General features: G+C 40.9%; 3 protein-coding genes across 5 annotated transcripts in view; 1 reads left to right on the forward strand and 2 right to left on the reverse strand.

Annotated features, from left to right (window-relative positions):
* cep112 (centrosomal protein 112) overlaps nucleotides 1-6564 on the reverse strand; it is a 116744-nt gene extending 110180 nt beyond the window's left edge. For 2 of the 3 annotated variants that reach the window (XM_028600583.1, XM_028600581.1), the window contains exons 1-4: nucleotides 6478-6564; nucleotides 5990-6101; nucleotides 3567-3757; nucleotides 1688-1851 (exon numbers count right to left, since the gene is read on the reverse strand). In XM_028600583.1, coding sequence (XP_028456384.1) covers nucleotides 1688-1851; nucleotides 3567-3757; nucleotides 5990-6089 — 455 coding nt within the window. In that variant the 5' untranslated portion in view covers nucleotides 6090-6101; nucleotides 6478-6564. The other variant, XM_028600582.1, reaches the window with a different exon arrangement.
* Nucleotides 6565-7263: 699 nt separating this feature from the next.
* Nucleotides 7264-13076, forward strand: part of prkcab (protein kinase C, alpha, b) — a 106054-nt gene continuing 100241 nt past the window's right edge. Inside the window, exons 1-2 of the mRNA XM_028600706.1 lie at nucleotides 7264-7609; nucleotides 7937-7968. Of these exons, the coding sequence (XP_028456507.1) occupies nucleotides 7443-7609; nucleotides 7937-7968 (199 nt within the window). The 5' untranslated portion in view covers nucleotides 7264-7442. The remainder of the gene's footprint in view (nucleotides 7610-7936; nucleotides 7969-13076) is intronic.
* Nucleotides 8264-9820, reverse strand: LOC114570389 (uncharacterized). The gene is made up of 5 exons (XM_028600708.1): nucleotides 9688-9820; nucleotides 9522-9580; nucleotides 8528-9444; nucleotides 8414-8454; nucleotides 8264-8307 (listed from the first exon to the last, which is right to left on the reverse strand). The coding sequence occupies exons 1-3, from the start codon at nucleotides 9708-9710 to the stop codon at nucleotides 8537-8539; spliced, it is 990 nt and encodes a 329-aa protein (XP_028456509.1). The 5' UTR covers nucleotides 9711-9820; the 3' UTR covers nucleotides 8264-8307; nucleotides 8414-8454; nucleotides 8528-8536.

Below are 13076 nucleotides of genomic sequence, written 5' to 3' on the forward strand. Positions count from 1 at the left end.
GACTGGATGTAAAATTCAGTCGCACACTCTCAAATTTTGGTCGCAGTCTGGAGCCCTTTCCGGGTTCGTACACCTTTTCCAAGGTCAAATTCAAGCACTTTTCAAGCACTTTCAAGGTCCATTTTAAAGCTTTTTAAATTTTTATAAAAAAAAAATGTAAAAAATGTATTTCATTGCCAAGACATATACATTTATCTACTGGAATAGAGCAGTGTAAATATTGCATAAGGCCATCCTCAACCTTACAGTAGGCTACTTGTATGACACTCCATCTGACACGATTTCTGTTCAGCAACCAACAATTGTTAATATGCACTGGGCTATAAGGCTGAGCAATTTTATCGATTCTGCGATATAAATCGATATTTTATTCCCCAAGAAAGTATTGATTTTTATGCCTCGAGTATCGATACATAAGTCCCATTCAAATCCTCCGTGTTTACCTCCATTCGCATTGCAGGAAGAGCGATTTGGTCAGCCAGCCGCTAGTGTCGCTGTAGAGCAGCCAACGTCAACAGGCCCGCTGCTAAAGCTTTTAATCTGGCCCGCAGAATAATCATGAATTCACAAAATGTAAAGAGGAAAAAATGTGTTCTGTTATTTATCATTTCAAGCATTTAGAGCAAAAACCCAGCCCCTGTATTTACATCTCTATTCACATGCCGGGATTCTATACAGCGATGACCGAGCTCTACGCACACAGCTGAGCCGAGAAAAAAAGCCTTAATTCAGTTAGAAAGTGAAAAAGAATAGGCGTATTAGGTATAAATTCACTTTATTTTCTTTATTTGAAAGTCCGGCCGCCAGAGTGCTTAGAAGAATTCTGAAAAAAATGTAGTTGATGATCCCTGCTGTAGACTCTGTCCAGTCAGAGACATATATTGTGTAATTGTTTTCAGTTCAATTAATTTAATCCAAGTAAATGGAACACTCACAAGATGTCACCAAAATCACTATGTCCCCTTTAAATCTTTCAGAAAATGATTTAAGTGTATTGAATTATATCGAATCGAATCGTATCGGTGGCTGAATATCGTGATATATATCGTATCGTGAGCTGAATATCGTGTATCGTATCGTGAGATTAGTGTATCGCTACAGCCCTACTGGGCTAACGTTTGCAGGTTTTAATTTGCGGGTAGTTAACGTTACAGTTACTCTGATGTAACTTTGGCTATGTTCACTGACTATTCATGGTAGCAACACCAGTTCACCAAAAAACAATTTTAAGAAGTCCATATCTCACAACTCCAATTCTGAATCTTAAAAGCAATGGACTGTGGCCAGGATGAAGAAAATGAAGCTCCATTACATTAGGCATACGACAAGAAAAGCTGACAAACGTAAAAGTGAAAACATAAAAACAGTATGAAAATAATATGGCCATGTATAATGTAGTGCCAGATTGGTGATTTCCAATCAGAACACCAATGTACACATCCAGCCATCATGTCTTAACATCTGGCTCCTGGTCAGTTTTTTGTTCATTCAAAAAAATGCATTACTATGCACCAGTGCACATTAATGATCAAATCTATAAAGATGAGAAAAAATGTTACCATGTTTATGTATGTAGGTTTGAAAAAAAGGCAGATATTTAATTTGCCATTGACAAGTTTTATTTAGGTAGTTTTTTAAAGATACGTAGGACTATATATCACTGAGGTAATGTATAGTGGAATAGTACCTGTGATGAGCTGCGATAGGTGTGGAAATGACTCTGTCCTTAAGCAGACTGGCAGCCAAACTGTCACCAGTATAGCCACCTAGCTCTCCTGTCACCCAGTCAGGCAGACCTGCATTGCTGTGGTCCACAGATTGAGCAGTCAGTGGCTCATCAAAGTAGATTGACTAAAAATAAAAATCCCAAAAAAAAGATATGAAGATTGGGTTAATTAAGTAATCAGTATTGCCTCTAAAAAAATGTCTCTTCATTTAAACTTGACTATAACAGCATTTTCGAAGTTCATTACACTACAAATAAAGGTGTTAAGTTATTTTCTACTAAATGGCAATAGTTCTCTTTCAAGCATTTGTTCGGTATCTCACATATGGGGTACGCTTCCCCGCGTATCCCTCAAAAGCACTTTCTCACTACGCCAGCCATGATTGGCTGGCCACATCTGACGCGAGACGCACAAGGGGCGGTCCTTTATATCAGTGATTTTCAACCACTGTGCCGTGTTGAGGAGGGCCAAGCGGACAACCTAGCTCGCTGCCAGGAGAGGGAAAGCGTGTCCGCCAGACGCACGCACCTCTCCCACAACATTGTGGCCAGTCCCGGGAGCCTGCCGTTGCGGCTCTGAACCCAGAGTCACAGGACAATGTTCTGTTTCTAACACCCCCTCCACTGTCAAAAGCACAAACACGTTGTATTGTTCAAAGACAATAAAATTGTGCCCATCAGTGCATCCAGGCCGAGAGCCGAGGGCACTGCATGCAAAAGATTATGTGTTGCAAAACATGAAAAACATAAACAGCCTCATGAGCCCCGTAGCGGGGCGGGCTGTACACGTACTCGCGGCTGCCGTGGTGTGGCAATGCTGCTCGCCGCAGGGAGGCAGCATTGCTCCACCTATAGCGCCGGAGCCCTCAGTGGGCTCACTTGCGGAGCGTGCGTGGAATCAAACTGGGTGCTCAAAACTATCGAAAAAGGGTACAGACTCCAGTTCGCACAGTCTCTCCCCCCTCCCCGTTTCTCGAAAATAATACAGTCACAGGCGGTGGGAGAAGCGGCTCGCTTTCTCGATGCAGAGATCAGTTCTCTACTAGAGAAAGGAGCAATTCAGGTAGTACCTCCGGCCCAGAGCCAAAGCGGCTTCTACTCGAGGTACTTCATCATCCCCAAAAAGGGAGGGGGTATGAGGCCTATATTAAATCTAAGAGCGTTAAACAGACATCTAAGACAATACAGGTTTTGAATGCTGACACATGCAGCACTGCTGAGGTTTGTCCGCCCGGGGGATTGGTTCACCAGCCTGGACCTAGCCGATGCGTATTTCCATCTGCGGATTTACATCTGCGGATTTACACCCCTCACAAGAAATATCTCAGATTTGCCTACAGAGGGGTGGTGTACAAGTACTTAGTTCTACCCTTCGGCCTGTCTCTCAGCCTTCGTGTTTTTATCAAATGCACGGAGGCAGCAATGGGACCGCTCAGGGTGAACGGAATCCGTCTGGCAACGTACTTGGACGACTGCCTCCTGGCTGCGGGCTCGCAACAGGAGGCAGCCGCACATACCGAACACCTAATCACGTATCACCGAGGTTGGCTTGTCTGACAATACGGGAGTAAACATATCCCATATGTGAGATACCGAACGAATGCTTGAAAGAGAATTTAAGGTTCCTTAATCCACAGGCTGTGGATTATACAGAGGACTGCCCCATGTGCGTCTCACATCAGATGTGGTCAGCCAATCATGGCTGGCGTATTGAGAAAGTGCTTCTGAGGGATACGCGGGGAGGCGTACCCCATATGTGAGATATCTCACTCATGCTATCAGAAAACCGGGGTTACGGTCGTAACCTTAAGTTATGATTCCATGAAACAGTCATTCTTACCATGTAGGTAGGGAGTGTCTTGAGACTGCCAGGCTCCGGTTTGCTGTTGAAAGGCCTCTCCAGGACCCCTCTTTTGAGCATGTGAAGAAGCAAACGGGCGTGCATGTTGCGGTTCTTGCGACCTATCAGACCTGAACCACATGTGGCCGGGTCACACAGCTTCTTTATCCATACAGCACATCGCTGGCGTTCTGAGGTCCATGGAAGAGAGAAGAAAAGGGGACATGATATTATAAGTAATTAAATACATTTATGTATTATCTTATCAGTTAATTTCTGGGAGTTGTCTGTCTCTGATCAATATTTTTGCACACCCTGCACTAAACCTTAAAACCCTTCCTTTCTTTTCTTAAATACGTATATTGTACAATACATATTTGTTAGTTTCTTTTTATATATTTTTGTAATATATCTATTCTGTATTAATGTTCTTGACTGTAACAGTACTTTGCCTTGTTTATTCCCTTTTTAATATATATGCACCAAATACACCAAGGCAAATTCCTTGCAAGTGAAAATTTACTTTGGTAATAAAATTGATTTGGATTCTCAGACTGATCTCATGAAGTGGCGTATGTATGACACTTCAATTCGTATGCCATTTTGGCGTGTTATCAAGATGCATAATCGCTTTTCAGCGTATTTATCAACAAAATTCGCCCACCATTGACCTACATTACGAGTGAATTTTCGCCATATCGAGTAGTATAAAGGGACGTAGGTCCGCATAAGGAGGTTGGTTAGGGTGATGGATAAGTAAAACACAGGCCTTTCACCCAGGAGTACCGGGTTCGCGTGTGGCGATATTCACCCATTTTTTTGTTTGTTTTTTTAAGCCTTCCCCAATGTTTCTATCCTAAACCCAACCGTTTATTGTTTTCCTAAGCGTGTTTTTGTCGCTTTTTATGTTACTAAAGCCTTTCCATGTGTTCTTTTCCTAAACCCAACCTTTTTTTTTTTTTTTTTTTTACATGCGTGACATTGTTCTTGCGATAGTACATCACGTTCTCGCGGTAACACGCAACGTGGCAACGCCACGTGGTGGGTATGTTTACATCTGCTGCATACAGTGTAGACATACACTTGGATAGCTAAAAATGCATACATATAACACGCCATTTGGCTTTAGGAAAGTGGCGTGTATGTTTACGCAAAGTCACGATGCCATGTTGGGATTCTAATAAAATTAAGTTGCTTAGAATAGTGCAAGAAAAGCACAAAACAGAGCCAGCAATTAAGTTTGCTACATCAATGTTTAAACTAGGCTATGTTTAGTGAAGATTCAGAAAACTTTATTGTCTGTCATAACAGAAAACGGTCTTAGACATGGCCTCAACAGACACAGCAAAGACAGTAAACATACAATAGCTTTTAAAATTACAGTATATGTGTGCAAAGTGGCATAGTGTTCATCTGGTTGTGGGTTTATCTTGGCTTGAGGGACTTTAGCAGCTGCCTGATGGTAGTAACTGGAATTATTTATGCAGGGGGTGAGTGGGATCTTTTGTTATGTGATTGACTTTCCTTTCAATGGCTTGAGTGTGAAGTACTGATAATGTTTGGGTTTGGCCAGTTATTTTACTTATTTCCAATGATTAATGATCCAGGAAAGCTTAGATTTATTCTTAACAGAGATGAAAATGAACCAGGATGAGATGTTGAAAGTGAGTATTGATTCAATGAGTGATTTGTAAACATCTGTTAAATGTCCTTCCTCACATCAAAGCCTCTGAGTTTCCTCAGCAGGAACAGGCGTTGTTGTGCCTTCTTGTACAGTGAGTCAGTGTGTTGGGAGAAAGACAGAAGGCTGTCAATCTCATTGCCCAGGTACACAAAGGCTTCCACCTGCTCCACTGCCTGCCCATTCACCCTCAGGGGTTCAAAGAGAGGGTGGTGGCAGTCAAAAGTGTGTCTCCCCCCACAGCACATCCCTTTAGTCTTGGAGATATTGAGCTCCAAGGAGCGCTCTTCTATCCAGGACATGAGGTTGTTCACCTGCTGGTAGTATGCAGCTATAGGGAGTCCTTGTTCTTGATGTGGGCAACCATGGCCATGTCGTCTGCATATTTAAAAAGTGACATGTTATTGCTATTACTGGTTATATTGTTGTGTAAATGGTAAATAAAATGGGGGATAAAACGCAACCTTGGGGGGAGTCCAGTGTTAAAAATCATGTTTTTGGATTTAAAACCATAGACTACTACATGCTGAGGCTGGTACAATAGAAAGTCCTTTATCCATTTCATCAGTGTTGGGTTGACCTGTAATAACCAAAAGGCTGTTGTGTATGAATCGACTTTATTAAAAGCAGAGGAATAATCCATGCACACGCACATCGTGTGTGTGAGTGAGGAGTCCAGGTTTGTGCTGTGTCCAGAAAGGTGAGACGCAGTAAGCGAAGAGAGATGAAATGTATATCTCACCTGTCTTGTTGGGGTGTTTAAGCACATATGGCTTCATATCCAGTAGAAAATGGTCAAACTCAGTGTCCAGACTATCCCACGAGTCCTCGTGCTTGCTCATGGTGTCCAAGGACTGGAGGTGAATAAATGGATACAACGATTAATAAGAAGTGAGTTGATAGCGTCGCCTGTGTTAGCTAGCTACAAGGAGTGCTTGTAGCTGACCTAGTTATAAGGAACAGGTAGGGTAACATCGTGTCACGTAGCTAATGTTATCATAACGTAACATGACAACCACCGAATAACTAACGTTACAGTGTTCACAAACATTAGCTAAACTAGCTAGCTAGCTAACTAACGGGACAGGGAGCAATTGTACGTAAGAAGCATTAGCAGACGAGCTAAAGCAGACCTGTAAAACGCTCGCTTGGTGTTATTTTTTAACAGACACACGACACACCAAAAAGGTCTCATTAATCATGAAAGTGTAACGTTAAAATGAGACTTACTTTAGGCACTGATTTGGCCGCTAAAACGATTCAAACGTCTGCTGCGTCCTCACTCACGCCACATCCGGTTTCCGTGGAGACGCAGCGTCTCCCCGTTGCCATAGAAACTACACATACTTGTTTTTTTACCCATGTATCTCTATTTTGGAGCTATATTTTGTTTGCCGTTAAAAATGTTAAGTTAACGTTAGATCTTTGTTTTAAGGCCATATATTTAATTAGACTTTAGCAGACACTACGTTTTAACTCACACTAGTAAAATCATTTAGCTTTTTAATTCACCATGTTTAAACTAAAAATAGAATCAACTCTTAGCCCGAGCAACATGTAACATTAGACAAATAAGGTTGAATATCTGAGATAGTTGCCTCTCCGTTGTGATGATTTTGACCAATGGCTATGCCAGACTAAAATACCTACAATGTTAATCCACACGATGGCGCACAAGACTTAGTTTGTGGGATGGTCAGAAACGGATAGGGGGATATGCATGAATGTATTAATATGGCGCCTTGGTTCATTCATTAAGGAAAACATATATATTTACATATATATATATACAGCCTATATCTGTACATAGCCTAGATTACCTAATAAAAGAGCGTAATTTAGTAGACCTACACACAAAGAACATTAGTGGATGTGCACTGCTTTCATAGATAGGCTACCCAATGTATACACACTGTCGTGTTAATTGTGCGCTGAAAATGAAGTGAAATTTCCTTTTATATACGTCAATGGAAATATCCTAACAGCACGTGAAGGCAGACTTCACCGACGTCACTTTGAATGAAAAAGAAGCGCTCAGCTTTAGCCCAGGCAGAGGGGAGGCGTGCAGTGTGTCAGAAGCTCCTTCAGCAGTAGGCTACAGCATCTCGTGTCAAGAGCTGTGACGAGCCAAGGACCTCACAGAATTCGGTCGGGACAACACGAAGTTGTGGCTGTATAGTTTTTTTGCCCCCATTATGGCTGACCATCTTCTACATTATAATGACTCAGCTGGGGTTGGGAACCGATTCGCCCGCAAAGGTGCTTTGCGGCAGAGAAATGTGCATGAAGTGAAAAACCACAAATTTACTGCAAGATTTTTCAAGCAGCCGACGTTCTGCAGCCATTGTACAGACTTCATATGGTAAGCACCCCTAATGTACACCTGTCTACAGCCTCTCACTTTGTGATGGCTGTTTGTGTTGGACGTGATAAACTGCAACTTTTAGGGTTCTGCTGCAGTAAGTTTCCATTTACAGTATAGCCTAAATGAGACTGTCGATACTTCCCTTTAATTGTGCGTTGGTTTCCTTAGCTTTAACAAGGACATTTGTGCGCTTAAGACTTGCATTTTTTCTTTAAACCGAGACAGAGGTTTAAGCTTCCAGACTCATTAGTAACCTATTTTCTATAGAGATTAGGTACCTTATTGCTGTGGCAGAAAAAATTTAACACTTGTTTTTTGTTGCAGGGGATTTGGGAAACAAGGATTTCAATGCCAAGGTAACCCACTTCCATGTTTATATTGGTGAATTTCAGTGGTAGAGTAAAGATACCAGTGCAGTCAGACAAAAATGTGTGTTGACCCAAACTCTGCTACACATTCCCTGTAAGATTAAAGCTGTGCTTCAAACTAAAGTGCTTGTTCATTTGGTTTTTAAAATGAGTTACTGGCTAAAAACTCAGTTTAGCATTTGCTAGTAGCCTACATTTAGGTGGTGCCATGAGCAAATACTGTATGGAGGCAGCATATCTAGTCATACTGAAGAATTAAAAAAAAAATAAAAAAGGCTTACAATGAATTTTTAATAAAGTTTTATTTTTCTTTGAGGGCACATCATTCTGCAAGCAAGAAAGCAGAGTTAAGTATTTGCTGGACATGCATTGCTAGTTACTTTGAAGAAAAAAAAAAAAACTAAAAAAACCAAACAAACTAAAAAACATTCACCTGCAACTCAGGACACCATCCATGTTGGTAACCATTTGACCCTGGAAGACAAACCAGATTAGGCATGGTTTCAAACGAGCATTTAGAGAATTAAGTTTGAAGTTGTGGACATACCTTTGAGGGTTATACACCTTCTGGGGCAGATTGACCCTGGACACCGGTTGAGCTTACAGGCATTTGATAGGGAAATGCTGGCATGTACCTGGCCTTCTGGTAGCCGCCATTGGACTTCCCATAGCTTGGAAGGATTGGTTTACTCACTTTCCAGTTACCCACAATATTTTGAGAGCCAACAACTTGTTTTTGTGGAATCCAAAAACCCTTCAAGCCCATTTGGGCACCGACATTAGTTGGGTTTCTGGGGAATGAGGGTCCCCCTAGTGAGGTGGCATTTCCAGTTGAAAACCCCTTGCTCATGTAATTAGCTTTGCTATACCCTCCTGCAGTATTGGAAGGCCCAGTTGTCTCAGATGGATATTGAAAGACTTCTTCAAATACAAGATGAGGAATGTTACTCACACCACCTCTACTGGAGCCAGAGTTTGGGGAACCAAAACCAGAGTCGTCAACCACACCATAGTCCCTGCCATCTGGCAGAGGCTTCCAAGAATCAAAGCTGGGAAACTTTGGGGCCTGATAGATTGGCTCATAGTTGGCTGTTTGACTATGATAAAGAGAAGAGCCACCAGCTGGAGAAGAAAGCATAGAGTTTGTAGAAGCAGGGCCTGGCCGAGGCTTGGCTGGATTACTCGCCTGGTTGGGGCTTGAAGGGAACAAGAGTGATTTAAGGTTTTCCAACTTGAAGTATCTGGATCCACCATTAACTAGTTTGTCTGCTGCAGGAACACTTGGTCTGTTGGGCAGGTTTTGTTGAGATGAAACCAAACCTGGCCATTGTGCATCTGAAAATTTGTTGTAGCGTGTGTAAAAAGGGCCAGTCGGTTGGTAATCTGAAGCCTGCCCAGTCTCGACTTCATCTTCTCTAGCATCACCCATGTTATGAAAGTCAGCTTTATATGGATAGCCATACCCTGTAAATTAAATAAATTGGGTGAACGATAAAAATACTCCTGAGGCCTAATGCGGTAATTAGGAAGAAAATCATTACCTTTTACAGATGGCAATCCAGCACTGTCATCAAACAGCAAAAAACAAATGCAGGAAACCCTGCAAAGGGGGCCAGTAAAGAACAAACCTCAGATTAAAATGTGCACTGTTAAAGATAATTGAAACAAAATGTAAATGATTTTTCAATATCAATAAAAAAAACCTACCAAAAAAGAAGTCCAAGAGCCATGGCGGTTTACTGAAAAGCAGCACCCTATACTTCCCAGAAGGTATGGTTTGAGACAAGCAGCTCACTGTGCCTAACTAGACTTGAGAGTAACTTCTTTCCTTACTGAAACATCTCTGTCTCCTATATATCCAGTTCTTACTTAACGATGCTCATTAGCAACAGCTGCTCACAGAGCAATTAGTGGCCAAATCGTTAACAGGTGTGGCAGCAGGACAATGATCATACTGAATTGTTTTCTGATTTTGCTTATTTAAAGAACTTTCTTCCTTTTGATTTGACGAGTTAAAAGGCTATAGTAGATTTCCACTTAACGCTTTTACATGGAGTCAAGTTGCCACACGTGTCCTGAAATCAACACCCTGTTTCCACAATCTTTGCTAGTATAACATTTCCCCCAAGACATCTGATCCTGTGGTAGCCAAAGGTGGGACTGGCAAAGCTAAGGGTGAGGGAAACAAGATGAAGTTATAATGGGGATAACTAAGGTAAAATAAGGGTTAGATTACCAGTAAGGCACTTGTACACAAAATGGAAACAAAAAATTTAAAATAATAAAATATTGGATGGAGAAAATTAAGATTATGGAAATTACATGCATTATGTATCATGCCTAATCAAAGTTAGATATGTTACATTATGAATGTTCTCTCCCATTTGCATTATGTGCACATAAATAAACGCATAGCAACTTTATTTCCACACACTTTGTATGTGACAAGATTACTGCAGTTGATCTTAAAGTATAAACTACCAGACAGTAAAGGCTTGGTCATCAGTGTTAGGAGGGCCCAGACTGTAGAGCTGCTGTGCATTTAGAAGATGGTAATGTCAACATTATACTGTGTATACGTTTGCACCAAACTTGCTGGCATGTTTGTCATTTTCATGTCACTAGTGTCATTCTGTAGGTCATGTAACGGAGTGATGCTGCATTGAGAAGATCTGTGGCTTTAATTAACTCTGCCGAAACAGTCTCTACCCCATGGACACATATGTCTTTTACATGGGAATATGACTGGATATGTTGTGTTGTGCTCATGCTAACCGTATGTAATGCATATCTGTGTGTTTTTACAAATGTATAAAAGTGATTACATTGTCTAGAGATTACAATTCATGTTCCTTTTTTTTCTCTAAATGGTGATATACAGTATATTTTCAATTCTTCATGTGTACAAATGCTGAACTGTCTGAAAGGGGAGCATTCATTGACCGTGAATGCATCATGGAAATGGGCTGACAGATGCATGTTCTTGGATTTTCTTGTAGAGTGCGCATAAGGAATGCATTGCTTTTTTGAGACCCATATAGTGGGATAGTCCCCGGAGGCCTTGATGTACAGGTTTCTCTTTTCTTTATGGGATGGATGCATAATGACTTTTTTTAAATTGTTGATACCACTACGGAGACACGGGATGTGGGATTGTTAAGAAATTAATTAAGAAGCTCAAATATTTATAACTATAAGACTCTAAATCAAGGCATACAGTATATTAGCTTAGCTTGTTATTCATGCATAAAGTTTAAGAACTGAACCTTTAAGAACTTCTTCTCTGAGGCAGGAACATAAAGTTGAATACTTCATACAGTCATTGTGAGGTAGTCATATCTGTGCTGCTAAAGGTGACAATGTTGCATGTGTGAGGTACAGCTGCACCAGCAGAACGTTGAGTTATTAGAAAGTTGAGAAAGTGGGGCTCCTGTGATCATTCATCTTTATCCATTTCCCTGCATGGTTGACATACAGTAAGTATATTGTTTCTTATGTGTGGGCAGATTAAGGGCTGTCTGGAGCTTCCTGCTGTGCATTTTAAAGCCAGATAGATTATTTATTATCCAGTGATTACCCACTTCCACCACACAACACAACAGCGAGCAGTACAGTGCCGTGGAAACGCCTTTATTACTAAAGGATCTCTGTGTGGGTGGAGAACAGAGCCCCTGCTGCTCCCAGGTTTGTGGCTGGTGTACCTTTTTATTGTTAAAGGTAATGTGATGTGTGGTTCTGTGTGGTTGGGGATGTAGGACACAGGTTACAGAATTACAGATGAATGAATCACTTAAAAAACAAGATCGTACATTCTGCCTTTTTCGTTCAGCAGCCTCACATTTACTGCCATTTTCTTGGAATTGGTGTATATTCAACTTAACTTTCTTTACTTTGAGTCACCATCTACAAGATGTGACTCACCACGATATGCTTAAAAAAAACCTACTGGGCTGGTTAGTTTATTTAATATACATTTTAGAGAGGGTGTGGTTCTGTCATTGGCTGTGACGTGGTCGACCGTGGAGAATCTGCAACAGTGATAAATCCTGTCATATGGACATGCTGAGTTATATATACCCAATATAATAACCCACTGGACGCCACTACCCCTCCCTTTTCGCTCTCACGCTGTGCATCTTTTCTTTTTTATTCCAACTTACTTTCATTGTATGTTGGTTGTGATTTTTATGCATGACTCATACATTTATTGTCTCAAATAAAGAAAAATGTAAAATCTGGACTTAGCTGTTAACTATTCCAGTTATCATACTGCATATTTAATTTTAATTATAGTGTTTAACGCCATATACTGTATAAACCCCATTCACCACCACTTCTGTGAAGAATTCAAACTTCAAGAAGATTGGCATGAACTTTTTAAAATTTGATTTAAATTTAGGAAAGGATGTGTCCCCTGCTACTGCAGACTGGACTCAAACAGAAAAGTATTAATAATGTATGGAGAACATCATTTGCACAAACCAAATAAAAGTCATTAAAAAAAGTGTTTTAGGTTAGACAGATGGATAGGCGTTAAACACTTGTAGATCCACGTGTCAAAATTGCAAGTTCTGTTTTGATCAAATCAGCTTTTTACATCAAAAAAGTATGACACATGAACAAAGGCTGAATACTTTCAAAATAGAATAGAATGTTATAGAATAATACAGAAAAATCATGTTTTAATTAGTTACATCTCAGTTATTATTAATTAACAATTCCTACCCAAATGTCACAGAACCAGTGTGAGTGTGTTTCAGCGTTGGATCACTTGCTGCCATGTTGGATGCCCCCCCTTGTGCCTTCCCCTCCTTTTGAGATCGAGTGTCTGTGGAAATGACTGTGCCATCTGGAGAGTTGAGAAGCCATCGCTGGGAGGAGAGCCCTACGTCTGGACACAAGAAAAGCAAGAGGTGGAGGGAGAGGCGGTTGGAAGTAGAAGATGAAAAAGAAGTTGTAATAATGTGGAGAGCGTGGAAAGAAGCTGAGGAGGAGGCAAAGGTGAACGCATACGTAAAAGACTAAGATTTGCAGTTGCATGGGTGGAAGTGTGAGGGTGCGAGAGATGATAAATTCAAAGAGGCCTTTTATACATT

The sequence above is a fragment of the Perca flavescens genome, chromosome 15 (genome assembly GCF_004354835.1).
Source record: "Perca flavescens isolate YP-PL-M2 chromosome 15, PFLA_1.0, whole genome shotgun sequence".
Classification (NCBI taxonomy): Eukaryota; Metazoa; Chordata; class Actinopteri; order Perciformes; family Percidae; genus Perca; species Perca flavescens.